The sequence below is a fragment of the Dasypus novemcinctus genome, chromosome 10 (assembly GCF_030445035.2).
Source record: "Dasypus novemcinctus isolate mDasNov1 chromosome 10, mDasNov1.1.hap2, whole genome shotgun sequence".
NCBI classification, from domain to species: Eukaryota; Metazoa; Chordata; class Mammalia; order Cingulata; family Dasypodidae; genus Dasypus; species Dasypus novemcinctus.
In genome coordinates, this window is record NC_080682.1 from 120,587,229 (window position 1) to 120,615,015 (window position 27,787).

General features: G+C 54.2%; 1 protein-coding gene across 1 annotated transcript in view; it reads right to left on the reverse strand.

Moving 5' to 3' along the window:
- ME3 (malic enzyme 3) overlaps window positions 1-27,787 on the reverse strand; it is a 191,284-nt gene that overhangs the window by 84,654 nt on the left and 78,843 nt on the right. Inside the window, exons 2-3 of the mRNA XM_004455255.3 lie at window positions 13,876-14,009; window positions 11,023-11,172 (exon numbers count right to left, since the gene is read on the reverse strand). Of these exons, the coding sequence (XP_004455312.2) occupies window positions 11,023-11,172; window positions 13,876-14,009 (284 nt within the window). The remainder of the gene's footprint in view (window positions 1-11,022; window positions 11,173-13,875; window positions 14,010-27,787) is intronic.

The window sequence follows — 27,787 nt, forward strand, 5'->3', positions numbered from 1 at the left end:
CGCAGCACAGGAAGGCCAGAGGCAGGTGGGTCCAGGGTTTGTTAGTGTGGTGACTCAACGGTGTCGCCGAGGACCAGGCCTCCAGGTTTCCGCTTTCCCGTCCCTGGCCTCATAGGCTTGGAGCTCGGGCTGTTTCCCTGCTGGCGGCGGGATACCTGTTACAGCCCCAGGAGGACAGGGAACCCTAGGGAAGAGGAGGGACCCTCTTTTGATGTGAACATTCTTTTCCCAAAGCCCTCTGGCAGAGTCGCCTCATGTCTTTGGCCAGAACTGGGTCCCATATCTATGCCTAAATCAACCACTGGCAAAGCAGCTGGACCTATGATTGGCCAAGATTACTTAGGACCAGCTGCGTAGTGCTGAGAAATGACTCCCTCAAAGCATACGGCCTCTTGGGGGAAGAAGGATAACTGAAAAAAAAAACCACAAAGAAACTTGAGGTTCTGTAAGGGGAGGAAGGGTGCGGAATTGGCAACGAGCGGTTTCTCCTGCATTCCCAGTCAACCCTGAGAGGCTCTGCTTCTTGTCTTGTCCAACCCACACCCCTTGCTTACGTCCTCCTGCCTGGAAACTCATCCGTCATATCTCTGTTGGTGTCTCTATGCCAAGACTGTGCCGGGCCATCTTCCCAACATGAACCCAAGAGGTTTCTTATCATAATGAATTAACACTGAACAAAATAAATTAGGCAATGCGTGCTACACTTCGCTCATTGGCTTATGTTGCCCTAGAATCGTTCTCTTCCCAGTGGGCTGTGAACCCCTCAAGAACACGGGCCGTGAGTCTCCCTCCTCATTCCCCTTGGAATGCCATGCACTGGTGGGGACCTGCTGTGAAGATGCTGCTTACTCAGTGTTCTCTACAGTAATCAAGAGCTTTCCATGGTAGGTGCTTAAAGACACTATGCTCAGCACCACGGCAGATGCAAGGAAGAGTAAGACACAGGCCCTTCTCCCTGGAGCTTGTGTTCCAGGAGAAGAGCGCATACAAATTTTTTGAAGTTGGAAGAGTCCATCTTCTAGCACACATGTTCCTTTCTGTCGTTCTAATCTTTCTCCTTGTTCCCCTCCGGTAACCTCATATTGACAACATTTCCTTGGGACACCCTGCCTGAGCTTCGTTTCCCTTTCCAGCACCCCAGATAGGTCCTTCCTGATTTGTTCCCTCTTACCTCTCTCTCGCTCGCACCAAACCTACCCTGCCCGAGTCCTAATTCCTAAGGCCTTCGGAAATGCTGGCTTAAGAGTTTCTAAGAAGCTGGTGCAGAGATAAAGTTTTCAGTGTTACCCATTCAGGACACGTGGGGGCTTTAAGGGGGCGATTCCTGAAGATGCGAGAACATGAATAAAATGGATTTTAGGGGCCGGCCAGTTGTGGTGAGTCCTTTTCTAGCAGCTCCTTCTTCAAAAATACTACGACGACGATCCTATCCTTTACTCTTCCTTTAGCCCAGGACCTTTCAAAACCTTTGCACTGCCTGCAGCTTCTCTTCAGAAGCCACTCTGGGCTAACCACATCCTCGAGTGCATTTTGCAGGTTAATCAGAGCTCAAGCCGGTGGGAGGAAGGGCTCCTCAGCCCCTGCCTGTGCGCACGCACTTCCTGCCCAGGGTAAGGAATTTCTTCCCACACCTACTCTTTTGATCACCGATGTTGCCACTGCCAGGGACAGAAAAAGAAAAAGGGTAGAGATTAAAGAGATAACACAAGGAGAGAGAAAAAAGAAACAAAGTTGGGTTTGTTTAAATCACCAGGGAAATCTGCCTCTAACTAAAAGGAATTAACTCCAGAACATCCTGTTCCAGTTAATAAAGCTCATCTGCCTCCCACTTGGGGAAGGCAAATACAATCCTGTGCACATAGGTGGGGCAGCGCGACCACAGCCGCCTCCACTCTCAGCGCCTCAAACCCAAACTCACGATGGCCGAGGACGCCCCCCACTCTTCCCGCTGAGCACGCGGCTCCCTCTAGATGCTAGAGTCCCAGGCAGGGCACATGCCGCCAATGGAGTATAAACTCCCTTTTGTGGGAATGTAAATCTCAAACCTTCCTCTACAAAAAGAATAAGCCAATTCCCTCCGTGATTGAAATCCATGTAATTCAGGCATCAAAAGTAAAGGATCCTTCTCACCCCCCACCTGGTCCCAAAGCTTTTTGGAGGTGAGATCCAGAGACAACTGAACTGACTTCACCTGGCCCTAATGCCAAACAGCCACACCTCCTCATGCGTGGAAGGGCTCCTGGCTGCAGTCATGAGACCCACTCGAGCGTCGGTCCCCAGTCACGGCAGCATGCAGTCCACGCCAGGCCCTGCACTGCTGCTGCTGCTGCTGGGAAGGCGCCCACGGGTGATGCGGGGCTCCCCGCGAGAGCTGCGCTTCTGCAGATAACCCTGCAAGCGTTTTCTTGTCAGGTAACGGGAGGCATGGGTTTTCATCTGCTTTTGCACGTTCTCCCTTAAAGACCAGAAACCTTAGAGGCAAAGTGATTGCCCAAATGCTCTAACCTGCTCCGTTTAGGTCCACAAAAAATGAGAGACCCTCAGGGGTGGAAGGAAGGAGCGCGGGGATCGCCTAGTAAAATCCTCTTGTGTTACAGGTGAGCAAATTGGGGTCTAGAAGGGAGAAGAGATATACTGAGGGTCCCACTACCAGTTGGTGACAAAAAGCGGGACGAGAATCCCTGCCTCGTGGCTCCCTGCTCTTTCCACTAACGCTGCACGGTGGGGGCCTGGGGGGCTCTTCTCCTGCGTCCTTCAGACGGTCTCTGCGCATTTGTGCTTTAATCCAGGGGTTCTCAGGCTCTGCGCCTGCACCAGAGCGTCAGCCTCGCCTGGGAACTTGTGAGATACGTAAATTCTCTGGCCCCATCCCTGACTGCCGAGCCTGCGTTTTAACAAGGCTGATAATCACAGCGTTCATCTGTTCGCTACTAACAGATTAATCTATTAGCCATTTTCATCTGTTATCAATGATCGATTCATTATATCTATGGAAACATAATTTAAATCTATTAGTTATTAATCTATGAGCCGTTTACTCTAGTAGATAGGAGATCAGGGCATAAATCAGATTCATCTGATTCCAGTGACTATTTCAGGTTGGCTTTTCAGGTTCACTTCAGGCACCTCTGGAGAAAGAGGGTTTATTGCAAATCTGTGAGCAGGAACTGGAAGTGAAAAGCCGTCGGGAACGAAGCAGCTCCAGGCCGCATCGTGCGCTCTGCCTCCGCGTGTTTGCCTCGGTTTCTCCCCCACCTGCCTGTTCTCTCCCCACCCTGTTTCCTCACCTGCTGCTCTTTTTTCTCTCCCTTCACAGCCTGCATCTGCCTCTGGTCCACAGTGCCCTGCCGGTAAAGTTTAGAGCTAAACCTTAGCATCCTACTGGCCTTAATTTCCCCTCCTAACTGGAAAAATTCCTTCCACATAAACATTTCCATGTCTCAATCCAAATTCCTGAAAGGGAGTTCACCCGGGGCAGCGCATCTTTTTGAGACAGGCTCCCTAGGCCAGAGGTCACATTCCCACCCCAATGACCGGACGTCCTTGAGCGACGCCTGCTCCTGTCCAGCCCGCCACTGACACGGGAGGGGCGGGCAGCTGGTCTCACTACGGGGCAGGGGACAAGGATGCATGCAGCTTGGGACTAAGAGGTGACTTCTGGGGAGTGACCAGAACTTCAGGAGGAAATTAGGGGAGAGGGGAGGAAAGAGAGATTTCCTCTCCCTCTCCTCCAGCAGCCCTGCGAACGGGACAAGAGGGCAGTGAGGGTCAATGACCGGGCTTGCCCAGGGTTTGAGTTGGCGACGAGTATTCTGTCACGTGATCATGACCCTAATCCTTATGTACAGAGCCGGGGAGGGCTGGAAAATATGGGCAGCACTTACAAGTCCCTGCGAGTCCCAAGGTCTGAGCTGGAGGGAACCTCTGGGACCTCTGCCCTGCCTGTCCATCAGAATCAGCTGGAGCGTTCTGGAAAGCTAATGCTCAGCCACTCAGGGATTCTGATGTAACTGACCTGGGATAGGGCAGTGGTACTTTTTAAAAGCTCCTCAGAAACTGTGTCTGCAGAGCCAGGTTTGAGAACCGCTGCTCTAACGCAACCCCATTACCTTGGCAGGCGGGGACCTCGGCGTGGCGCCATCCCATGAGCACGGCTCACTCCAGGCATTCACGTCTAGCTTGATTACAGAGTTTGGGGTATTAGATCATGAATTGCTAGAGCAGGAAGGGATCGCAGAGGCCATGGCATTCAGCCCTGCCACTTTTACTGCGGATCAAGGACTTGCCTGAGGAGTCAGAGCCCAGGAGGGGTGGGGTCAGGGCAAGAACCCGCCGCCCCAACTCCCTTCCCAGTGCTCATCCCACAGCACCCGTGGCTGGACGGCCAGAGGGGCCAGATGAGGAGCTGAGCCCAGGGGCAGGTCCTGGGCTCGCTGTCCTCGAGGGACCTGTCCCAGAGGCACGCTGACCCAGCACGGCAGGCTCTGGGTGTACCTGCACGTGCCGTAGCTTGGTCGAAGGCAGCAGAGCTCTCGGCGCCCTGCGGACGAGGCTGACGATGCCAGCCCCGGCTTTTGGCCTCGGCTCTCGCTGAGTGGGAGGCGGGGGCCGGGGGACACAGGGCCGGGGGTTCTTGGGGACTGGGATCAAGACTGGAATGTGCTCGGAGATGTGCCTGGACGCCAGGGCTTCCCAGCTGCTGGTTAAGGTGGGCTCTGCGTTCTAGGGCGGTTTTGCTCAAGGCGTTGACGCCCATCGCTCAAGGGAGAAGAGCTCCTGCAATGGCTAGAAACCAGCTCTGCCCGTTAGAAGCCCCTGGCATTTCAGAAGCAGAGATGTGTGATGTGTGTCCCAGGAGGGGGCCCCTGTGTGCATGTGTGGCAGTTTCATGTTACTGATGAATTCTAAAAAGAGATATTATGGTTGAAAACTGGTTGGTTCCCCTGGGTGTGATAACTTTTGATTGTATTAAATTCAAAGGTTACATTCCCTTGATTAAATTAAGATTAGGGCTTTGATTCGGCCATGTCAGTAGGGCGTTGAGTTTCCACCCCCGTGGCTGGTGGACACTCACATAGAGAAGAACATAGAGGAAGAGAGACAGCTCATTAGACAGGGCAGAGGTCCCGGGAGGAGAGATGAGCCTGATAGTTCACAGCTGACCTTGTGAAGAGACCAGAGCAGCTGAGCCAGGAAAGAAACGAGCCTCAGGGAGAGAGATGAGCCTTATGATGCCAGCCTACAGCTGAGATTGGAAGGAGCTGGGACCACGGAGGGAAGAGGGAGGCTGAACCCTCGCAGACGTCGCCCGCCGTCTCGCTCCAACATGTAGCAACACAGTTAGGTGAGGAGGTACTTCTTAAGGTACCTTGAGTTGGACTCTTTAGGGCCTTGTGACTGTGAGCCTCTATCCCAAATAAATACTCTTTATAAAAGCCAGCGGAGTTCGAGCGGGAAGCAGAAAATCCCAGGCAGGTGAGGGTGAGCCTTAACCACATCCTTTTGTGGGGCCTGGGGTGCAGGAGCAGCAGGGATGGAAAGCCACAGCCTTTAGGCTTGTGAGGAACTTTAAAGCACTCACCCCCCTTCAGCTCACCAGGTCTTCACGGTGACCACATGAGGTGGACGTCCCTGTGACCGAGCTTGGGAGGCAGAGGGCCGAGCTCGAGGGGCTCATGGTTTACCACTGGGAGCCCTGGCCCCGTCCTCTGGACTCCAGGCCTGTGCTCTGCCCACTGGGGTGCACTGCCACTTCCCGGGGTGTGTGTGTGCAGACCTGAGCAGTCAGTCCTGTTTACCAGGGCCCTCGAGATGCTGGACCGAAAACCACAGGGATGGGCTCTGGGCCAGTGTGACGCCGTTGACCAATGAGCCTCGGTTTTCACCTTGGTGAAATAACGGGCATCTCGTGGGCTGCTGTAGGGCTTAGAGAGAATGTAAGCGGAGGACCCGCCCAGGGACCCGCGTAAACGACACTGGCCTGTGCAGAAGCCTGCCTGCTTGCACACAGTAGGAGAGCAGCCTGGCTCAGGGCCAAGGGCTGCCACCTTTGTCCAAATTCAAATCGGTCTTCGGGTGTCCCCCACAGCGCCTTTGGCTACGTAAAACCAAGTCCTGCTTCCTTCCCTTGCCTTCCTATCTCGTCAAAGCCTGCTCTCTAATTCCTCACAGGCACCTGCTGATAAGATTTGCCGGTTAAGTGCAAGTACAGGTAATTTAAGGCCTGCGTCAAACGACAGAGTGGTGGAGCACTGATGCCCGAGGTGGGCTTAGTCTGTACTCTTGGTAGGGTGGCTGAGGTCAGGTGGAGGGTGGGGTGGGCCAGGTACTAGCAGCAGAGCTCCTCCTAGGGCCAGGCTCTGTACAAGTAGTTCTCACTGAACCCGCACAACCAGCCACGCGGGAAGGCATGATCTCCAGTTCACAAATGACCGAGGGGATGGTACATTACTTGTCAAAAGTCATCCAAGAGCTAAGACTCGAGACCAGTCCTGCCCGGCCTGCAGGCCCACGCTCCTTCCACTGCGCACAAGCGAGCGCTCCGTCTCCAGCACAGGTGGGCCCCCACAGGGGTGTGCACATGGCTTGGACCCAAGGCGCTGAGGAGAGTGCAGCAGGGCCGGGGCAGGGAGAGCGCTCGGTGCACTGCAGAGCCGCTCCCCGCACACCCCCTCCTTTCTGCCCCGCCTCAGCTCTCGCCTTCACCTCTTCTGGGGCATTTCTTCAAGCCAGGGAAGCCAAGCCCCGTGGCGGCACGTGGCACAGGATGTGCCAGGGGAGAGGCAGGGTGGGGCAGGGGCGACGTCGGCAGAGCCCGGAACCCTCTGCGGCGTCTCAGCTGCTCAGGGCAGTGTCCCTGAGCACGTTGGCGTCTCCTTCTGGGTTGGGAGGTAGTAGAGCCCCGGGCATGGTGAGCGTTCCGTTCCAGCCTCAGCTGGACCTACCTAGCTTTGGTGGGGCCAGGTTCTCTCACAGGGTCCTTTCCAGGGATCCTGGCAGGAATGCTCATCATTCCAGAAGCTGGGAAGGACCCGGCTCTCTCCCTTTGGGCCTTGGGGCTGTCCTGCCTTCAGACAGGGCCCTTCCAGGCCTCTGAGAAGCAGAGGGCTGCGTGGAGCCTGAGCTTTCTGTTCCCTCAGGAGCAAGGCAGCTGTGGAATCGACACCTGGAAAGCAGCCACCCGGAAACCTGGAGCAGCACCTCCGCAGGTCCCACGTCACAGCCTTAAGGAGGCCGTCGTCTGAGAAGGATTCGTGCAGAACACTTGTGGGACATTTGTACCAGGAGTGTGAGGGACTGATTCCGGAGGCCAGGCCAGCCTGCCCCGCCGCGGCCCCAGCCACCCACCGGCCCGGGGCCTTCCCGGCTTGCACCTGTCTGACGCCCCAGGCCATCCTCACCCTGCGGGCAGGCTGAGGGCTCCCGGAGCAGCTCCGGAAACAGCAGCTGCCTGAGCTCCCGGTGCAAACCCTGCTGGCACCACAAGGACACTGCCCGCTTGCCGACCAAATGCACACGGTTACCTGCCCAGGTGAGAGGGTGTGAGTCCCGGCTCTGCCAGTTATCACCTGTGCGACTTTAGGCACGTCATTTCCGTGGGCCTCCGTTTTCTCGCCTGCAAATGTGATGAGCCTGGTACCTCCCAGGTGGCTCAGATAATGAAAATGAGTTACTCCATGGAAAGACTCTGGAGGAACACCTGGCCTGCAGTCAGCTCTTGGTGGTGTGATTTTCTTCTGGGTCCAGTTCACCTGGAGTTACCTGCCGGGACGGCTGCAGGCCTGTTTTCCACACTTCTAGCCCCGCCCAGGGCGGGCGGGTTCCCTGGGCTCAGGCAGTTGGTGGGGCCCTGTGTCCACCCCACGGACCCGCAGCTCTACAGCGGGCCCCTGCCTATCAGATCCCCCTGGTGGGCCCTTCCGGGGGGCCCGGCTCCCGAGTCTGAAACGGCTGCCCACTGACCCAGCCCCCCTGGGGGGTGAGAAGATCGGTGGCCTGCCCTTCGCTGGGCAGAACCACCGGTCACTTGGCCTGCTCCAGCCCTTCACTCTCCTGCTGTCACCCACCACGAGGCTCCAGAGGCCACAGATTCCAGCAGTGGGGGGGATAGGCTTGGGGCATTGTAGACAGATGCTTTTCTCCCTCAGTTACTTGCATTCCTCTTCCATGGCCTAGCTCAAAGGCCCCTCTCTGGTGAGGCCTTCATTGATGGCCACAGCCAGCATTCTGGCCACCCCCACCTCTGATGTCAGCTGAGTCATTCTGGCCTCCTCGGCCCTCATCTGTAAAATGGGGGTGCTGGCATCCACGTAGCCTTACCACTGGGTCCATGAGCCAACCGATACCACGGCCTAGCTCCCCTCCCCTTCCCGTCCTTGCTGGGCATAGGGGGAGGGGAGACACCCAGCGAGCCGACCGCCTGGGACCTACAAGCCTGTTAGATCAAGCTCTTCCCCGGAACGCGCCCTCTCCCCACCTGAGGCGCTCTGCTCAGCCTGGGACGGCCAGCTCCCCTGTCACCTCGGGGAAATAAGTGCTCTTCTCCCCTGTGCTCTGCCATGCTCTGCCTCAGTGAAGCCTCTCGTTTTATCATGGGCACTTAGGCGCCTGCTCGTGTCCCGCTGGACGGCTGCACTGCCTGAGGTCAGGAACCGCATTTTGCTCTTTGCGGCAACCCCCCAGGCCTGACGCGAAACCTGGCAGCCAGCGGTGGCTCTGCAGATGTCCGGTCACGCGTGTTCCACCGTGGTGTAGTCCCGGGTTCTGGAACGGGCGCTGAGGGCACTCTGTTTCCATGACGTGTTGCACGTGCGGAGTCCTGACCCTGGTAATAGTGTATCTGGAGCCAAAAGCCAAAGGCTGGTCCACAGAGTCGGGGGGTGGGGTGGGTTCCCAGCTCCGGAGCGCACAGCTGCAGGCGGCGGAGGGAGCGAGCCAGGCGCCCATGCTTCAGGAAACAGGCTCCTGGAAGAGCCAAGTCAGCTGGCTGCGTAATACTGGGTTTGGTTTACCTCGGCTGTGAAAAGTGTTCCATGTTCAGTGACGCAGACCTTGGTATAAATTGCAAAGTACCTACGATCCTATAATTCTGCATTGATCAGTTCTTCCTTCCTTCTACAACAGTAACTGAAGGAAAATAAACACCGACGCTTACCCAGGTCTGATTCTGTGCCAGGTACCTTCCCCACATCGTCTCATCTTACCCTCACCGTGATTATCTGGGGCAGGTGGTAGTATTACCTCCATCTCATAAACGTGGCAATTAAAGCTGAGAGAATGAGCGCCTTGCCCAGGTCGAGGGGATTAAAATTCAGGTGTCTGCAAAGACTCCGTTTTTCCCACGCAACACGCAATGCTGCTTCCCAGCTGAGTGTCGGCCACTTGCCAAGAGCCCATCTTGACTACCCCGAGGGCTAGGACGTGCTCCCTGCCCCCTCAAGGAATCTATCGTCTCATAGGAAAGGTTGGGACACAGATCATTAAAGACACAAGGCCTGGAAAACAACTGCACAGGAGACGCCGAGTAATGGCCTGTGGGTCTGCAGAGGAGGGAGTGAGTGGTTCTGCCTGGGGGGCAGGGAGGACCCCACAGCGAAGCTGGCACCTGGGGGCTGGAAGGGTGACTGGAATGTTGACAGGTGGGGCAGGGCACCTGAAGTGGAGGGGACAGGCGAGCCAGGCCACCGCGGAGGAAAACGGTGAGTGCGGCTGCGGTTGGGGACCCCAGAGTGTGAGCTGGGGCGACGGGCTTCCAACGCTCTGCCAGGGGCTGCATTTCCCTCTCCAGGCCCCAGGAGGCTTCTGGAAGCCTTGGAGGCGGGAGATGGCAGGAGCTGCCCTGCCCCGTGCAGCAGGGAGAACTGGAGGGACAATTCTGCCAAGGATCTAGGGGGACGAAGGGCCCTGTCCCTTTCAGAGGCACACGTCGCTCCCCGGGGCTCAACGTGCACTGGTATCAGGGTGGAGAGGACGCGGTCTCCTTCCCGTTGCCAGTGGCAGGCTGAGGACCTGAACTGCCCGGGGCCTTGGTGGGGGGGGCGGCCACGGGGGGGCTGTCCTGAGGGAGGGGGCGGTGTCCGCCTCAGCACCCGGACCCCCCACCACGACGAGGTTTGCTGCGCTCCGCTCCGCGGGCGGCATCAGCAGGACCTGGCGAGGAGAGGAGCACGGGCTCCCCGGGCCCGGCCTCAGCGCTCGCCGCAAACAACTGGCTTCAGAAGGAAGCTGGCTTTCCCAAATTAACAAAAGCTGTTCTAGGTCCGTGCGTACACGTTGCTTGTACAATGCATGATCTGTCAACACAGATTTACGAACTCCCTATCGATGTAAATTACCACAGCGCACGCGCATGGTATATTTACATATCCCAACCCAGACCAACACAAAGTTACATTCCAGATAATCAGCCCAGACAGCTCGGTAAGCATCAGTGCCAGGACTGCGCATTTATACTTCCCAGGAACCTTGCACTGAGGACCCTTTGGAAATCCTTGCAAGGAAAAAAAAAGACAAGGGATCTCTTTAGAACGCTGCCCTGGAATTCCTTGGCTCTGGGAAAGAAAATGCAGTGCCAAATTTTTGCCTAATAAAATGACATTTTAAGTGGAATCTGAGTCAAGCCCAAAGGGAAGGGATACTGGTTCTTTGAGTCAACAAAAGGCTGAGTCTTTGGTGTCAAACATTCCGTTATTCACGGGCCTGAGTTGGCAGGAGAGCTGCCCACACCTTAGAGAGGACCAGAGAAGGGGGGTGTCGGTGGACGACGAGGGAAAAGCCGCCCGATGGACCCTCAGGCCGGCTCTGGGTGATACGCTGGGTGTGCACCATTTGGGGGTGCAGGAGCGCTGCCAGCCCCTCGCGGTCCGCTCCTTTCTCTCTTAGGGGGTCACCTTCCCGGGCAAATGCTGACCATCCAAGCTCTCGTCATGGGGCTCTGCCCTAGCCAGGCCCGGGATGCGAGCGCAGCAGGAAGGGCCTGCCCGTCCCCGGGGCGCCCCCGCCCGAGCCCCCAGGGCCGCTCACCGGGGCCTGCGGAAGGTGAGGCCGTACTGCTGGCAGGCCAGCCCCACGGTGGGTGTGTAGACCACCGGCAGGAACTTCTCCACGTCCGACGTCAGCACGCGGTAGAAGAGCTTCTCGTTCCGGTCTTGCAGCGTCATGAGGATGATGTACCTTGAAGAGAGGCGAGGAGAAGCCAAGCTGAGCCCACGGCACGTAGCTGGCTGGTGGAGAGAGGACGGGAGCTGCGCAGTGCAGAAGAGGCCCCGGCCCCTTCCCTCGGCGCCTGCCCTCCGGCCGAGCGCCACCTCCCCTGAGCCCGGGCTGCGGCATCTACGCACCGCAGAGGGCAGCACCTGCCTTGCCCGGCTGGGAAAGGGCTTTGGCAGCCCTCCAAGGTCCTTCTCTGAACATTCCACAGTTACGAACTAATTTAAGACTCCCCACTACCCGTAAGGTAGGGACTGTAACTCTTGTGTTTCATAGACTAGGGGCCCAGGGCACACAGAAATTAAATGACTCGCCCAAGGCCGCAAGGCAGGTTCAGGATTTGGACAAACGCAGTTTGACGTGGAATCGATGCTCTCAGCTCCTGAGCGAAGCTGTTAGTTCTATTATTATTATATGGCTATTGTGGATGTCAGGAGAATAACAACACTCTGGGGGTGGAGTGGGGCCAAGGAGAACGCTCAGCCTCCGAGCTGTGTGAACTGGTCTTTGCCACCACGCGGGGCTGGTGAATGTCACAAGCAGAGTTCACACGTGGCTTAGTACCAAGCCATCTCAGGACTCCAAAAGAATCTCTCTCTCCCTTATTCCCTGAAGCCTGAAATCACTGAGTCAGTGAAAGAGCCTTTCAAACTCCTAGAACTGCAGAAACCCAGGGTGGAGGTGTAACTGATGGAAAGCCGACCTTCCTGGAGAACACGTTGGAGAGTTACGAGGCCTTGGGGCTCTGCCCTGGGGGGGTTGATGGAGACGTGCGATAGGGGCAGTGCCCCTGGATGGCTTCAGGTGACGGGTTTGAATCTTGGCTCTCCCATTTGCCAGCTGTGGGACTTTAGGGAAAGCCTCAACCTCCTCCTCTCCCACCAAAGGCACTGGTCTAGGACTAAAAGCTGTGTTCTGGAAAGTGCCACAGGAAGGGAGGATGTGCACTCAGTGCAGCCAGGACTTCCTTACCCAGGTCTCGTTCCAGTGATGGCAAGTTAGTGACTTGAAATCAGCCATGGTGGAAATATTTACACCATGGAAATTGGCAAATGCTACCAATCAGGGCTTTTTTTTTTTCCCCCTGAAGAGCTAGGTATTAAACATTTGTCAGCAAAACAATCTGGGAAGCCCCCTTAGCATTTCCTCAAGCACCTGCTGAAGTGAGGACTCCCCGGAATGAGTGGGTCCAAGCAGTCGATACGGTGCCTGGAGCAAGCCCTCTGGAATTCCTGGGAATGGACGTGCTTCCCTTGTCCCTGAGCCTGGCATGTTTTCCCAGGCGTAAGAGCAAAGCCTGTCTAGCTAGAGGGAACGGGGGTGGGAAGGCTTCTAGACTTTAACTTGTAGAGTTTAACAGCTTTAGGAAATAGGATTTCACTTTGCACTTCAATTCTTCCTGGAGAGTTTAACCAAAGGGGAGGTTTAGACTCTTTTAACGGTGGGGTTCATTGGGTTCATTGTGCCATTTCTGGTTTGCTCTTCAGGTTGACATGGCTGGACCCAATCTGGGTGGGATATACGAGAGGGAGAGAATTTTTGTCCTGGACTGCAGCAGGCATTGGGTTTAATGTGAATAATATCCTTGGCCCTTAGGGCTCGGGAAAGGCAGAAGTTAGCTCGGAAGCCAAGGATGGTGTGGGGGAATTAAAGGACTGTGGGTCAGGGGGCCACGACGTGCTGCTAAGCTCTGCTCCGAGGTGGTCGGCCGCTCTCTTGGGAAACTCGTATCTTCTCCCCACATGTCTTGCTATAGGGCCCATACAGCTGATGCATTTATTTGACAACTCTTACATGTTGTCTACTGCGTGCCAGGCACTGCTCTAAGCACGTCACAAATGCTCATGTATTTAATCCTCACAACAGCCCTCTTTGGTACCATCCATATCTTCATCGTACAGATGGGAAAACCGTGACCCAAGAAGGCTAAGTAAGTTTTGCTATTAAGTGGCAGCAAGAGCGTTTGAACTCATTTTATAGCCATTAGACTCCGTTGCCCCTCAGAGGCATAGCCGCGAGGCTAAACGTTCCGACTTTGGGGCCAGATGATGTGCGTTCAGATCTTGACGCTGCCAGGTCATCGCCATGTGGACTGGGAGGAACCTGCTTAAGTACAGCTGTGACTCCCACTCGGCTCCTCGTGTCTCAGCCCCCACTGTGGAGCACTTAGCGGGGAGGCAGGTTTACTAACTGCTACCCATGAGCCCCCAACCCATGACATGCCAGGTCCTTCCCAGGCTGTCCCTCTCTCCTCTCCCTTGCGTGGCCCTTATCCCAGGCACCTGGCTCACGTACCACGTCCTTAGCACTCATGACTCCGTGCCTTGGCTCTACCTCCTCCTCTCGGAGTGAAATGCCCTCCCTGTCCCCCACGGCCGACGGCTCAAGTCCCATCAGCCCTTCTAGGGCCGACCCAGATGCCCTTCCGGATTCCCAGGACTGAAATTCAGTGTTCAGTTGAATTGCTTTCCCAGTTCTCCTGGGACACGACCGTGCCCTGACCGTGACAAGACCCATCTCTTGGGAGACCACCACCCCCTTTGAAGGCAGAGCTGGGTCTGGGATTTCTCGGCTCTCGAGGTTTCTGGCCCGGAACGGGGGGAACCAGAGGAAACGGGAGGTGTGGCGGCCCAGGGGGCAGGGAGAGAGCGGGCTCGAGGCACTGACTTGTCGAGGTCGCTCGGCTGCCGCTCATAGTATCTCATGATGCGGAGGAGCTGAACGTCCTGGCTCAGGAAGCAGGGCGGGATGAGGCCGTGGATTCCAAGCTGCAGCCTTTCTTCAAGGGTGAAGGCCATCCCCTGAGCACAAGAAAGAAAGAAACACACATGGAGGTGCAGGAAGCCGAGGCACAGAGAGGGTCCGTCTCAGGCAGGCAGAAGTCAGTGGAATCAGAAAGAAAGGCCCTGGAGCCAAAGCCCACCGCTGCCACTGGCATAGCCAGGCCACCTTGGGGGCAGTCGCTGTGACTTGACTCAGCCTCAGTTTCCTTGTTGGAAAGATGGGGAAAATATCAGTATTGTTGTATTTTTTGTTTTTGTTTTTTTAAGACTTTTTAAAGAACAGTTTTAGATTTAAAGGAAAAAAATTGAGAAGAATAGTACAGAGCTCCCAGATATCCCCTCACCCCATTTCCCATTACTAACATCTTCTATTAGTATGCGATACTTGCTGCAATTAACAAACCAATATTGTAAATACGGTCCATAGTTTATTCAAATTTCCTTAGTTTTTGCCTAATGTCCTTTTTGTGTGCCAGGATCCAATCTAGGATTACAATTACATTTACTAGTTCTGTCTTCTTGGACATCTTGGCTATGACAAGTCAAAAGGAGCTGCACAGAGGCACCATATTCTAGTATATAAAGTTGTTTCTCACCTGGGTATGGGCTAACAATTTTAATACTGCTATACAGGTGCACTGGAACTGAACAATGAAATAAGTTGATGGTGAGTGATGGGAGCCCGTGGTGGAGAGGGAAGCTTTTCAGGTAGGCCAGGGGAGGAGGCTAGAATGATCCATGAGGTAACGGATTAGAGTTGGAGACGTTGGTATAAACTTATGGTTAGCTTAACATGGATATGGATGGTTACATATAGGAATATTTATAGATATGTGATACATGGTAGAGCAGTTCAATATGGTTATGAATTCCAAAAATAGATATTGGATTATGTTTGTAATCTGGTCTGTACCTGGGTGTGATTGAGTTATGATTAGGGCTTTGATTGGGCCACATCATTAGGGCATTGAGTCCCTGCCCCTTGGTGGGTGGGGACTCTCAGATAAAAGACATGGCAAAGGAAGAGTTGGAAGATTTTTGATATTGGAGTCTGATACTGAAGGCTTAAGTGGGAACCCCAGGAAGTAAGCCCACAGAGCAAAGAGAAGCCAGCCCCAGGAAGAGAGGCACCCTGAGCCCAGGAAGAAGCAAGCCCTGGGAAGGAAGGAAGCTTGAACCCAGACAGAAGAAAGTTCTGGGAAGAGAGGAACCCAGGAAGCCTGAACCCTGGCAGACGTCGGCAGCCATCTTGCTCCAACACGTAAAAATAGACTTTGGTGAGGGAAGTAACTTACGCTTTATGGCCTGGCATCTGTAAGCTCCTACCCCAAATAAATACCCTTTATAAAAACCAACCCATTTCTGGTATTTTGCATCAGCACCCCTTTGACTCACTAATACACATGGGTTAGTATGCACACACATATTTTCTTGCTGTCAGATAAGAGGACCTAGACGCAGTGACACCCAGAAGAAACTGCTATAACTGCAAGAAAAATCTGTCCAATGATAGACTCTACTCTGTTTGGAAGTTTGACTCACAGAGACTTCTCAAAGTACTCTCTGCACATAAAAACTCAGGCTTGCCCTTCCTCAAAGCCCAAAGGCCCCGGTCCGTAAACCCCCCGTGTTGGCCATGGGCCCGCGAGGTTCAACGCAGAGGCCCCGGATCCTTCTGCAGGAAACCACGCGGGGCCTTGGCGACTGTGCACGTTCACCAAACACCGTCAGACAGGTGACTGTGGCTGGCGTGCTAGACACCGTCATCGCCCTCCTGGGCCCCGGGGATCCCAGGAGGCCCGGCAGTTAACTATGACATCATCTTTGTTAATGACCGCTGTGGCTTTCCAACAGGCCACCTCTCTCTGCAAGGCTGTGTTTCTCTTGGCCGACTGCCACTCACTTCTTTAATATTTGGAGAAAAAGCATAACTGTTTAAGCAACTGGTAATTTCATGGATTAAAAAAAAAACACTTCTGGAAGCTTCTTGTTGTCCTGAAGCTAATGTGAATGCAGGCCTCAGATTTACAAGTTGGTAAATGGAGGCACTTTCATCGCACAGGCCTCCAAACTAAGACAGACACAAGATGATTCACTTGTGTGCAAGGAAAAAGCATTAGAACTTAACTTTCTCTACAAAAGAAATAAGCTTTGCTAAGTGGCACTCAGCCTCTGGTCTGTAAGTGAAGAGTCACATGCCTGTCAGGTGAGAATGGGGGTTGTACACTGCGGAGGAGCTGACAGCAGGGCCCCACTCACTCTTACCACTTGGAGAAATTAGTTTCAACGTGTCTAGGTAAATAGATTTGTGGATTATATTATTGCATTTTAACAAAACCCTTAAAAAAGGACAAGTGGCTTTTGAAAAGTGGCTGACTCTCTTACCTATATTTCAGCCTCATATCCACCCAGGCCACACGGGCAGAGAACTAGCGTTTGTCGTTATTTTGAAATGTTCTGTCACCGAGCCACTGCTCTGCACACGCTTCCCTTCCTACAGCAGCCAAGTGTAACTTCCTCCCTGCTCGCTTCTTTCTCTCGGGGAACCTCTGGGCCTCCCCGAGATCCAGCCTCCAGTGGGCTCATGACTTTCAAAGCAGATGCCCCGTGACAGTCTCAGCTGACCAGCGCCTGCGCCGTACCAGCTGCGAGTCTTCAGAACACCGTGCCGGACTACCTGTTTTTCCGTCTTCCTTGAATGGCCAGCTCCAGCCCAGCCCTGAAGGCCACTCCGCCCAGGTTCCCAGGACAGCTCTTACTGGCATTCTAGAGAAGGCATCTGGATAGACCCTGCCCTCAGACGGTAGGGCCCAAGGCAGGCTGCTGCCGGTCGTGCCTCCTGCCTCCTGCAGAGACCCAAGCCTTTCTGGGCCCAGGCCCGTTCCCGAGCCTTTCGGAGCCTCCGTCTCCTGGTCTCGCTTGGTGATCTGCCACAGCCTCTGGTCCTCTGGCCCCAGAACCCTGCCCTACACTCGACAGGCTCCTCTTGTCCGTTCCACAGGGACTTACTGAAGCCCTCCTTGGGGCCAGGCCCGCGTGTCAGGCACCGGGGGCCTTGGTCCCTGCCCTCAGGCGTCTACGGATGAGACGGGGGAGCACAGAACGGCCGTCCCGGGCTTCGGCCGTGGACAAGCCACTTCTCTGACCTACAAAACGGAGCGCTGACCATTTCATGGGGTTTGGGGATTAAATGCTGTGAGGCTCGTGAAAAGCTTAGCGCAGATCCCGGGGCTTCGCAGGTGCTCCGCAAGCACCAGCTGCTCTCCATCGTCTCCTATTACTTGTATTTTTGGAGACGCCTTGAGCGGCGGGAGGAGCAGGGGCTGAAGTGACATCCACCTCCAGGGTCACTCCTCCGCGGTCTGGGGGAGGCTAGTCCAGGCAGGCCTGCCTCTGCAGGTCCCGGGAGGTCCCGTCCGCCCCATCAGGCACCCCCGTTCTGGCGGGGGCACTCTGGCTCGTCCCAGCAGCCCTGCCCCTGTGCTCCGACCTCTCCCCTCCTCCATCTTCCTGTCCACGGGCAAGGCCGCCTTCTCCAGAGCGGCCTACCCTGGCCCCGGTTCCCGAGCTCCCCCTTCTCTCCAGTCAGTGTCATTTGGTTTAGCACATGTAGAGTGTTTTCTGTTTTATTTCCTGAGTGTTTACTTCCTAGATTGTAAGGCGGGGCGGTGGGGAGCAGGAGCTTCACAGCAGCTAACACAGGGCTGGGGCAAAATAGAATCATCAGTAACAACAACAATGGCCCTTTATTGACGCTGAGAGGGCCACTTCACACCTGTCATCGCATTTAATCTTCACAGCGGCGCTGGAGGGAGGGTACTGTGATTCCCACCCCTGTTGTGTAGATGGGGAAACTGAGGCCAGAGAGCTAAGTCACTTGCCCAAGGTCACACAGCCGGTCACTGAAGAACCAGTAGAATCAGGGTCCGTTCTCTTGCAAAGGTCATCCTCTTGTCTCTGATCTACTCAGCTGTTCCTGAAGGTTGACAGATTAAACCAGCAGCCGATGAACCGGCTTTTATTTGGGAGTATTCTGTTCCTGCAAATGAAACCCGTGGCCGTGACGGTTTCAGCGGCTGCTGAGGGTCCCCTGTGTTTGCACCAGGCCAGTCAGCCCGTCTGCAAATAGGTGTGCCCGTGCCCCTGCGTTCAGGTGCCTACCCCGGCACCCACGTGGCTGTGCCCTCTGCCCACCCACCTTGCCGGAAGGATCGGCAGGTGCGTGAGGGCTCCGTACGTCGTGACGTCATCACGGCACCCCCCTGAGCTGGAACCAGCTTCCTCCACCCACCAGCTGCAACGCGCAGGGCAGCCAGGCCCGGGTAAGAGCTGGGGCGAGCAGCTCCAGGCTGCCGGGACCGGGGCACCTCCCCCTCTCTCTGCCTATTGCTGCACGCCTCTACGTGGGGCTTTTATGGGCTAGGGTGACGTGGGCTCTGCCGGAGACGGGCAGGGGGATTACCGCGGCTGCCGCCTCTCACCCAGCCCCAGGTTGAGGAGGCCCCTGAGCACCCCCTGGGAGGGATCTATGGGGCCTCAGAAACAAGCGTCAGGCATCTCAGCACACAGAGAGCATGGCCTTCCTCCCAGACCCACTTCTGTGATCAGGGGCAAAACTACAGATCCAGAAGCACATCAGAAATTCCTGGAAAGGGAGTAGAAGATACACCGCTTATTCCTGCCCACAACCAACCCTCACCCCTCCCGGGGCGCCAAGACCGGGCTCTGAGGCTGCGGGAACCTCCATCTGTGATGTACGCAGAAGTCTGATTCTAGGTGGGAGGCACAGTTCCAGCCCCTTTCCCGGGATAACAGGACGCAGAGGCGCCACGTCACAGGAGCGTGGGGTGAGAGAAGGGAGCTGGAAGGCAAGGCTCTGCGCCTGGTTTCTCCGCTTCCTGCTTGTGCGGCCCTGGGGGGAGTGACTTTACTCTCTCGGTCTGCCGACTTTCCTGGGTTGTTGTGTCCATCAAATGGAGGACATGGATGTGAAAGGTCTTTGAAAAGAAGTGGTACAAAGGTAAAATTGCTGTGACCACTGTAGCTTCAAACCTCTCTAATTCAGTGCTGTTAACTGCATTCACAATGCTGTGCTGCCGCGACCACCATCTATTACGAAAATTTTTCTATAGTCCCAAATAGAAACTCTGTACCTTTTAAGCCTTAACTCCCTTTTCCCTACCACCCAGTCCCCTGGTAACCTATACTCTAGATTCTGGCTTTATGGGTTTGCTTATTCTCATTATCTCCTATTAGTTACTTCACACAATTTTGGTCCTTCGTGTCTGGCTTATTTCACTCAGTGTGATGCCCTCAAGGGCCATGCTTACTGTGCATGTATCAGAGCTTCGTTGCTTTAAACAGCTCTGTAGCCCATTGTGTAGATATACGATGTATACATGTTTTGTTTATCCATTCCTCGGTTGATGAACACTTGGGTTGCTTCCATCTTTTGGCAATTGTGAATGCTGCTGCTGTGAATGCCGGGGTGCAAGCGTCTGTTCGAGTGCCTGCTTTCAGCTCTTTGGGGGATGGAACTAGAAGTGGAGTTGCTGGGTCATGCGGTAATTGTACACTTAGCTTTCTGAGGAACCACCAAGCTGCTTCCACAGCGGCTGCCCCACCTTACGTTCCCACCCGCAGTGAATGAATGCGCCTATTTCTCCACATCCTTTCCAGCACTTGCCATTTTCCATTTTTTTAAAACTAGTAGCCAATGTAGGTTTTATTTGCATCTATTTTGCGTTCAGATTTTCTTTCCTACGTTGTTTCTTCGTCCTTGGTTTTTATAAAACACTCATTGTGCAAGATGTGCTCCCCCTTTGGAAAGTTTCCCAAGCCCTCCCAGCCTCATTGTCTCCTTTCTCCGTGGAGCTGGGCTGCCCAGGCAGGTACCCGCCGCGTGCGGCCACCCAGCTCCCAGGTGCGGCCACCGCCCCCGCGCTTCCCAGCCGTGAAGTTTGCCCAGGCCGCCGGCCGTTATTCCTTGAGCGCTGCCCTCTCCATTTCACAGGAAGCACAGAGCTGCATCGAGGTGCAGGGCCCCAGCCCAGCTGCAGAGGCTTCTGATTCTTCAGCCCCTCTGCTTCCCACTAGGCGAGGCAGGGGCTGACCACCACTGTGGGAATGATCGGTGCTGTTAGTACAGATCGTAGGGGACACTTACAATTTCTCGTTGAAAGAATGAGTGAGTGAACCCATCCCTCCATCCCTCCACCCCTCCATCCCTCCTTCCATCCATGCATCCATGCATGCATGAGTTTACGGCATGTTTACCCTGGGCCAGTTACTGTGCTAAGCGAGAGGGGCACTCAGTTCCTTTAGACAGGGACTCCTGCCCACACCAAACTACTTGTCTTGCAGGAAAAAGAAAGAAGAAAGGAAACGAATGCTATAAGGTGCCGTTGCTAGACCATAGTTAACAGCACACTTACAAAAATGTACTTTCATCAGTTGTAACAAATGTACCACACCAATGCTAGGTGTTACTAACAGCGTGGTATATGGGAACCCTGTATTGTATGCACGATTGTTCTGTAAACCCAAAACTTCTCTTAAACAGACAGACTACACCGGGCGGTGGGGGAGGGGATTCACGTGAGAGCTTGAACAAAGAACAAAGCTTTCCTCCCACCAGCCTTTGTGGGCACGCTCTGCCAATCCTGGAGACAAGGGAGGCGTCTCGCGGGGGGCTTTGTGGCTTCCAGTGAATACCAGCTCTGCAGAAAGGTTTGGAGACAGTCTGCAGCCTGGTGGGTAAGTCTTGAACTGGAGTACAGCCCTGGGAAGAAGAGCTAAGGGGAATAAGCAAAGTCAATAAACACCTATACAAGGGCTGCTAGAAATGCCTTCTCTACAAGCCCCTGAGCCTCGGAGAAGATCCCACCTAAAGCGGGCTGTGCTTCCATCCGCCCTCACTTGAGGTATCGGGGTTCCAAGGATGTCCACCCCCGTCCCTGAAGACGCCTGGCAGTGTGCGACCCCCGCGGTGTCCCCGGAGCAGCGGCCGAGCTGGTTCCCCGACGAGGCAAGCCGAGGTGTGGCGCGGCTGTGCTTGCCGTGGGTGGGAGCAAGCCGAGCAAAAGGGCTCCCCGGAAACGACTCTCCAGGTCTCGCTCTCACGCCACCCCCTCTACCGTCTTTTAAACGTGCTTTCAGTAACTGTCGAGCCAACGGACCAAACAGAAAAGTGCTCAAGTGGTGGATCCCCTGCTGTCACCCGCCCTCGCCAAGCGTCTGGCCCCAAGTCTGCGCTGAGGAGGTGCTCGCTTTAGGTCATTTTTCTTAACCCCCTTATCATAGGATGCAAGCAAGTCACTTCTCCAGGCCTTGGTTTTCCTCATCTGAGAAACGGGGCTAAGACTTTTCTCATCCACTTCACGAGGATATTCAATGATCAGCAAAGACAATGTGCAGGGCAGTGCTTTCGAATACAAATAGTAAAGCTGAGAATAATAGCAGAACTAACTAACGCAGCTTCCTTGGTCCTCTCTTCCAGGGGAAGAGCAGATGTGCGGCTGGGTTAGCAATTGCTTTTCAGAGGCAATGGGCACTTTTAGAGGAGACCTCCTTTCCCCTTGTAGCAGTTTGATATGGTTATGAATTCCAAAAATAGATACTGGATTATGTTTGTAATCTGGTCTGTACCTGGGTGTGACTGAGTTATGATTTGGGCTTTGATTGGGCTACGTCATTAGGGCGTTGAGTTCCCACCCCTTGGTGGGTGGGGACTCACAGATAAAAGACATGGCAAAGGACAGAGTTGAGGGTTTCTGTTGTTGGAGTTTTGATGTTGGAGTTTGATGCTGAAGCCTTAGGCTGGAGCCCCGGGAAGTAAGCACACAGAGGAAAGAGAAGCCAGCCCCAGGAAGAGAGGAACCCTGAGCCCAGGAAGAAGCAAGCCCTGGGAACAGAGGAACCTTGAACCCAGAGAGAAGCAAGACCCTGGAAGGGAGGAACCCAGGAAGCTGAACCCTGGCAGACGTCGGCAGCCATCTTGCTCCAACACGTGAAAATAGACTTTGGTGAGGAAGTAACTTATGCTTTATGGTCTGGTATCTTTAAGCTCCTACCCCAAATAAATACCCTTATAAAAACCAACCCCTTTCTGGTATTTTGCATCGGCACCCCTTGACTGACTAAGACACCCCTCCTCCCAGGGGTGCCTCGGCCCCGCGGAGCCCCGTGCCTGCCTCTCACTCGGGCTTCGACGCACTGCCCCACGGCCATCTGTGCGAGTCCGTCTTCCGAGGACAGAGGCGGTCGTAATCATCTCTGCAGCCCAACACCTAACTCAAAGCCTGACCCCCAACAGGCACACGTACGTGTGCCGGATGAATGAACAGAGGACAGGGAGAATAGACTCCCCTTAAGCAAGCTTGGGGAGAGGATACCTGGTAGTTTATGAAATGCTACGTGAAGCAGGGGGGAAGGACTGGGCTTCAGAATTGGGCGTTCTGTGCCATGGGATCCAGCCATCCCCTTCCTGGGAATATATTTGGAAAGCACGGATGCAGACTGACATTTGCACACCAATGTTCTAGCAGCATTGTGCCACTGCTAAACAGGGAACTAGCCCAAGTGTCCATCAACCGATGAATGGATTCACAAAATGTGGTCTCTGCATACGATGGAACACTAGCAGCTGTAAGCAGTGAAGTCGGGATGTATACGACAACATGGATGAACCCTGAGGACACTATGCTGCGTGGACTAAGCCAGGCACAAAAGGGCAAATACTGTGTGGCCTCACTAATGTGAACTACAGATGGCTAAACTCATGGAGGACCTGGAATGTGGGTTGAGAATGGGAGCTGAGGCTTACTGTATGTGTAATTTTTAATAAACTGTTTTCTAAAAGTGTGGAAATGAATAGAATTTTTACAGTAACACATTATAATGAGTATAACTAACACTACTGATTTATGAATATGATTGTGGCTGAAAGGGGTAGTCTGTGGACATAAATGTCAATTGAAAGAAAGTTAGAGAATAATCTAGGGGCTGTATAACACTGATTTTGGTAGTGGATGAAGAGTGTGGTTAAGAGTAGAAATAGAGGAACATTCTTCTTTTATAAGGTGTTTAAAAATAGGGTGATTCACTGGAAAGTTACAACTAATGTAATTTATGGATGATAGGTAATACCATTGTAATATTTTTGCAGCAATGACAAAGAAGATATATCAATTCTAAAAGACAACAATAGGGGGCTATAAGGAGGTATGGGATTTTTCCTTTTGAAGTAATGAAAATGTTCTGAAATTGAGAAGATGACAGCGCAAATCTGTGACTAAATTGAAAGCCACTGAGTGTACACTTTGAATGGATTGTACAAAGCATGCGACCATATAACACAGAATCCAGGGTTGGAAGATGAACTGTGTTAACAGGACAAATGTGAGAGCATTCTCTCAGGAGCTAGAACAAATATATAATATGAACACAGCTGTTCATAATCGGGTGGGTTGGGGGAAAAATGGACCAAATGTAAGACATGGGCTATAGTTAGTAGCAATATTTTGAGGATGCTCTTCCATAGTTTGTAACAAAAGTTTCACAACAATGCAAGGTGTTGGGTGACATATGGGAACCCTGTATGAGGATATGCAGGTTTGTTTTGTAAGTTCACAAGGTTTCTATATACTTATTGTTTACATATGTTCCTGTATGAATAATACACTTAAATAATTTTTTTTTAATGGAAAGAAAAAAGAATCAGGTAGCTCTGGATTGGAAAGTCTGTTTCTTAGTAGCTTTGTGACATTGGGCATGGTATTTAACTCCTTGAACAGCAGTTTCTTCACTGAAAAAATAGTAATAATATCTGCCTCAAATGCTGGCCAGTAAGGATTATATGTAAAAGGGTATCTCAAGGGCTTAGCACCCAGTAGGACCTCCTTAAATGGCAGCTATGTACAGCAGGGGAAACAGAGGGATTGAGAGGTGGGAATTCTCTTGTTTGTCGGTTTTTTTGTTTCATTATTTGAAAGAATGAAAATGGTCTAATAATGAACGAAGTGATGGATGCACAACTGTGTGATTATAGCAAATACCACTGATCGTACACTTTGAATGAATTGTTTGCTTTATTAATATGTAATAATAAAATAGATTTTTTTAAAGAGGCAGCTAGCCTCATCACTCATTCTTTAACAGATAGAGAAGGGGACGAGCAGCTCTGCGAGATGCTTATGGTGGGTGGAGGGAGGAGGCGGCGGGCGGAGGCTGTGCAGAGCCGGGGACGGGCAGAGGGGGCGAGAGAAACCACTACGGGATTCTGTCTCTGTCCTTGACTACCCTGCAGAAACGAATTTCAAGAGCACCGTCGGGTGAGTTAGGTCAGTCATTTGTTCAGGCAGGGAGGGATGAGAAATGGGAGAAAATAACAAATCAGGGGTCCCAGGGAGAGAGGAAGGGGCTGAGAAGTGATAAAGGGGGCTGATTTACAGGCGACACTTCCCCGTTATAGGTTCTACATCCCCAGGTTTACTTGCGTAGCGATCCAAGCTGGGGAGAAGGCAGCCAGAGTCGGGGTCCAGAGGCAAGAGAGTGAACTCAGCCTGGCACCCAGTTTTTGAACCATTTATTATTCCCCCCCTTTGCTAATGGCAGGGGAGGGGTTGCAGCTCTTTGCTGTTTGGATTGATCACCCGACCCATCAGTCCCCCAGGAGGGCCCAGTGATAAAGTCCTCGGGGATGTCCGGGCTTCTCCCGGCTTCTGGAGGAAGTCTTCTTCTGAGTGGCAGGACCCTGGGAGGGTCCTCCAGCAGCCATCCTGGGGTCGCTGACGTCCACATGGACTCTCTGCCGGGTTCCAGATCCGTCTGTGGATTCCCTGTCTCACCAGCCTGCTCCAAAACTGTGCCCCGAGCCCGATGACGACTGCCTTCCCCGCAGCCGCCCGGCTCCCCTGCTGCACGCCTCCCACGTGCTCTACAGAGGAGGCCACGGGGGAAGGCGAGAGGCTGGGGTACCCTGGGCGCCCCGGCTGCCTGCTCCCTTCCACGCACACTCCTTTCCAGCGCCGCACGCGGCGGCAACCACGGAGCCGGGCTCGGGCAGTGCCCCTGGCTCCAGCTTCCTGCCAAGGCGCAGAGCGGCGCTTGCCTTCTCCCCAGCGGGGCGGGCTTAGCGCGCGGTGTCCCCTCCTCTGTTACACAGCGGGCCCTGCTGAGAGGCTCGCTCTCCTCTGTGGCTCGCCCCACCTGCCACGTGCCCCTCGAGGCAGGCCCTGCCTGGAGCTGACCCCCGCAGCCCTGCTCCCGCACCTCTCCCTCGGGGCTCTCGACTCGCGGTGGCTTCTGCTCCCCTCCTCGGCTCCCTGCGGGCAGCCAGGTCATCAGAAGCACACTGAAGCTTCTCCAAGGCCCCAGGCCTGGCAGGAAGTCCGGGTCTGGGATCCTGTATACTTTAGCCCGCCCTCGGTGGTTCCGATAACTGTTCAGTGTGGACCACTGCAGGGCTGGGTCTCTTGACCCAAATTCCCAGCTCGGGGCCCAATTCTGCCATCGTTCCCTGCAAATCCGCGGCCAGCTGCCCTGGCTGCCCGCTGACGTAGAACGAGCTGGAACGCCCCTTGTCCCCACTACCCGGGCACTGGCACCCCCAACCCTGCCCCATTCGAGAGGCTGTTTTAGCCTCCCCTGAACCCCTGAACAGGTTTGTGCTTTTGACATGAGCGACAGCCCCAGGAGTTGGGCGGAGAAATGAGGCAGGAAGGCAGCTCTGAGTCCACTTTCCTCCAGGTCGCTGCCCAAGAGGCTGCACGGCGAGGCGAGCAGGTAAGTGACGCTGGCGAGGGCCGCAGGGGCCCACCGAGCGCCGTGCCACACCGTTCCCCGCTGAGCCAGGTGAGAGGCTGCGCCTGATTCCAGACTCGGGGGGCTCGGGCTGCCTTCCTCCCTGGAGATAGGAAAAGGGTCAGGGCAGAGGCTCTTAACCGGGGTCCGTGAGCTGAAATTCAAAAACACACTACTCTTGTGGGGACAGGGCGGTGCGGGTGTGCTCTGTTTATTAAATAATACACAGTGTCGTGCGGACTTAGTAAGGGGTCTGTGGTTTTCACCTGACTGGCAAAGGGGTCCTTGGAACATAAAAGGTTAAGAGTCCCCGCTTCAGGGGCTGTTCGTTCATTCAGTCAGCGTGGGGCACCTGCTGAGCCGGGGACCGTGCTGGGTGCTGGGGCTGCCACGCTGTCCCCAACAGCCTCACACCTCACTCAGGGCAGGGTTTGTACCAACACGGTGGAGCCTCGCAGGATATTAATCACAGCGAGTTTCTCATTGCTGCGAAAGTGGAAAGAGTCTTAATTTTTACAAAAGTTAACTCTGATGGTGTGAAGATATAGGAAGCCCAGAAAAGTATGTTCTTAAAGTTAACCCATGCCTGTGGGCGTGGACCCATTGTGAGTAGGACCTTTTGGTGAGTAGGATCTTAAGATGCAACCCAGCTCATTCGGGGTGGGTCTGAATCCTCTTACTGGAGTCCTTTCTCAGAGAAAGGACAAAGAGAGAGAAAGCCGTAGAAGCAAGAAGCTGGAAGCAACAAAGCTCGGAGGAGAAGGGAGAGACCAGCAGATGCCACCAAGCGCCTTGCCCTGCGGCAGGGGAGTCCAGGATCACCGGCAGCTGGTCCTCGGGGGCAAAACACAGTCTTGATGATGCCTGGGTGTGGACATTTGCACAACTTCAAGACTGTAAGCGTGTAAGCTAATCAACTCCAACAGATAAAGCCGATGCATTTCTGCATTCGGCAGCTGAGCAAACTGAAACAGATTCCGCAACCAGAAATGGGATGCGGCTATTGCGAATACCAAAAATGCTAGAAAGGTTTTGTGATTGGCTGATGAGAAGAGGTGGGAAGAACTGTGAGGGGCCAGATAGAAAAGGCCTAGATGCCTTTGAAGAGACTGTTGCAATAGTTTACGTTCCATATTATTTATTCAAATGTTTCATAAAAATGAAAGCCACTGTCTATTTTGCCCAGTATCTTCACGCGTGATAGGAATGCCTTGCCTTTTTTCTTTTTTCCCCCTGCTTTATGGTTTCCAAAATGCTCTCATATGCTTTAGCTCAGTTGATCCTGACCCAAAAAAAAAAAATGTGGACACGAGACAGGGCAGGGGTTATTATCCCCATTTACAGAAGAGAACATCAAGGCTCCGATGGTCAGTGGCGTGCCAAGGGCATGTGCTAGTAAGCGCCTCCCAAAGCAGGGGAGAATAATGGCTATTTCAGTGGCTCTGCCATCGCAAGGCGAGTTTATGCAAACTTGTCAGACAAGGCCCTTCACGGCAGAGAAGCAGCAGAATCTGCTCCTGAAATACTTGGGGACTCTAGGATTTTGTCCCACCTGAACAAGGAAACGGGTGGAAAAATCCCAGTGGCAGTTTGAAGGCTTCATGGCCTTCTCGTCCCCAGAGACTATGATTTAAAATCCAAATGACACCGTTCTCAGCCCCCCGACGGCCCTCTACTTGGGCTGAGCCTCAGCAGGGGAACGACGGGGGAAGGGAACGGGCAGGGAGCCGCTGAGAACCAGGGACACGGCTCCCTCCCTCCAGCGACACAAGAGCCCAGCCTGGAGGAAGTGGGTCTATAAGGGACCCACGACCAGAGGAACGAAGCCACGGGCTGCTCCGGGCGTCTCTGCGCGGGTACCGGGCACACTTGCCCGTGCGCGGGGCGAGCGGCGGGGCCGGGCGTGAGGCAGGCCGGGGACAAGCGGCTCCGCCGGGCAACGCACGTGGGTCAGCCCTGCCCGGGACCAGCCCGCCCTCTCCCGGGCCTTGGCC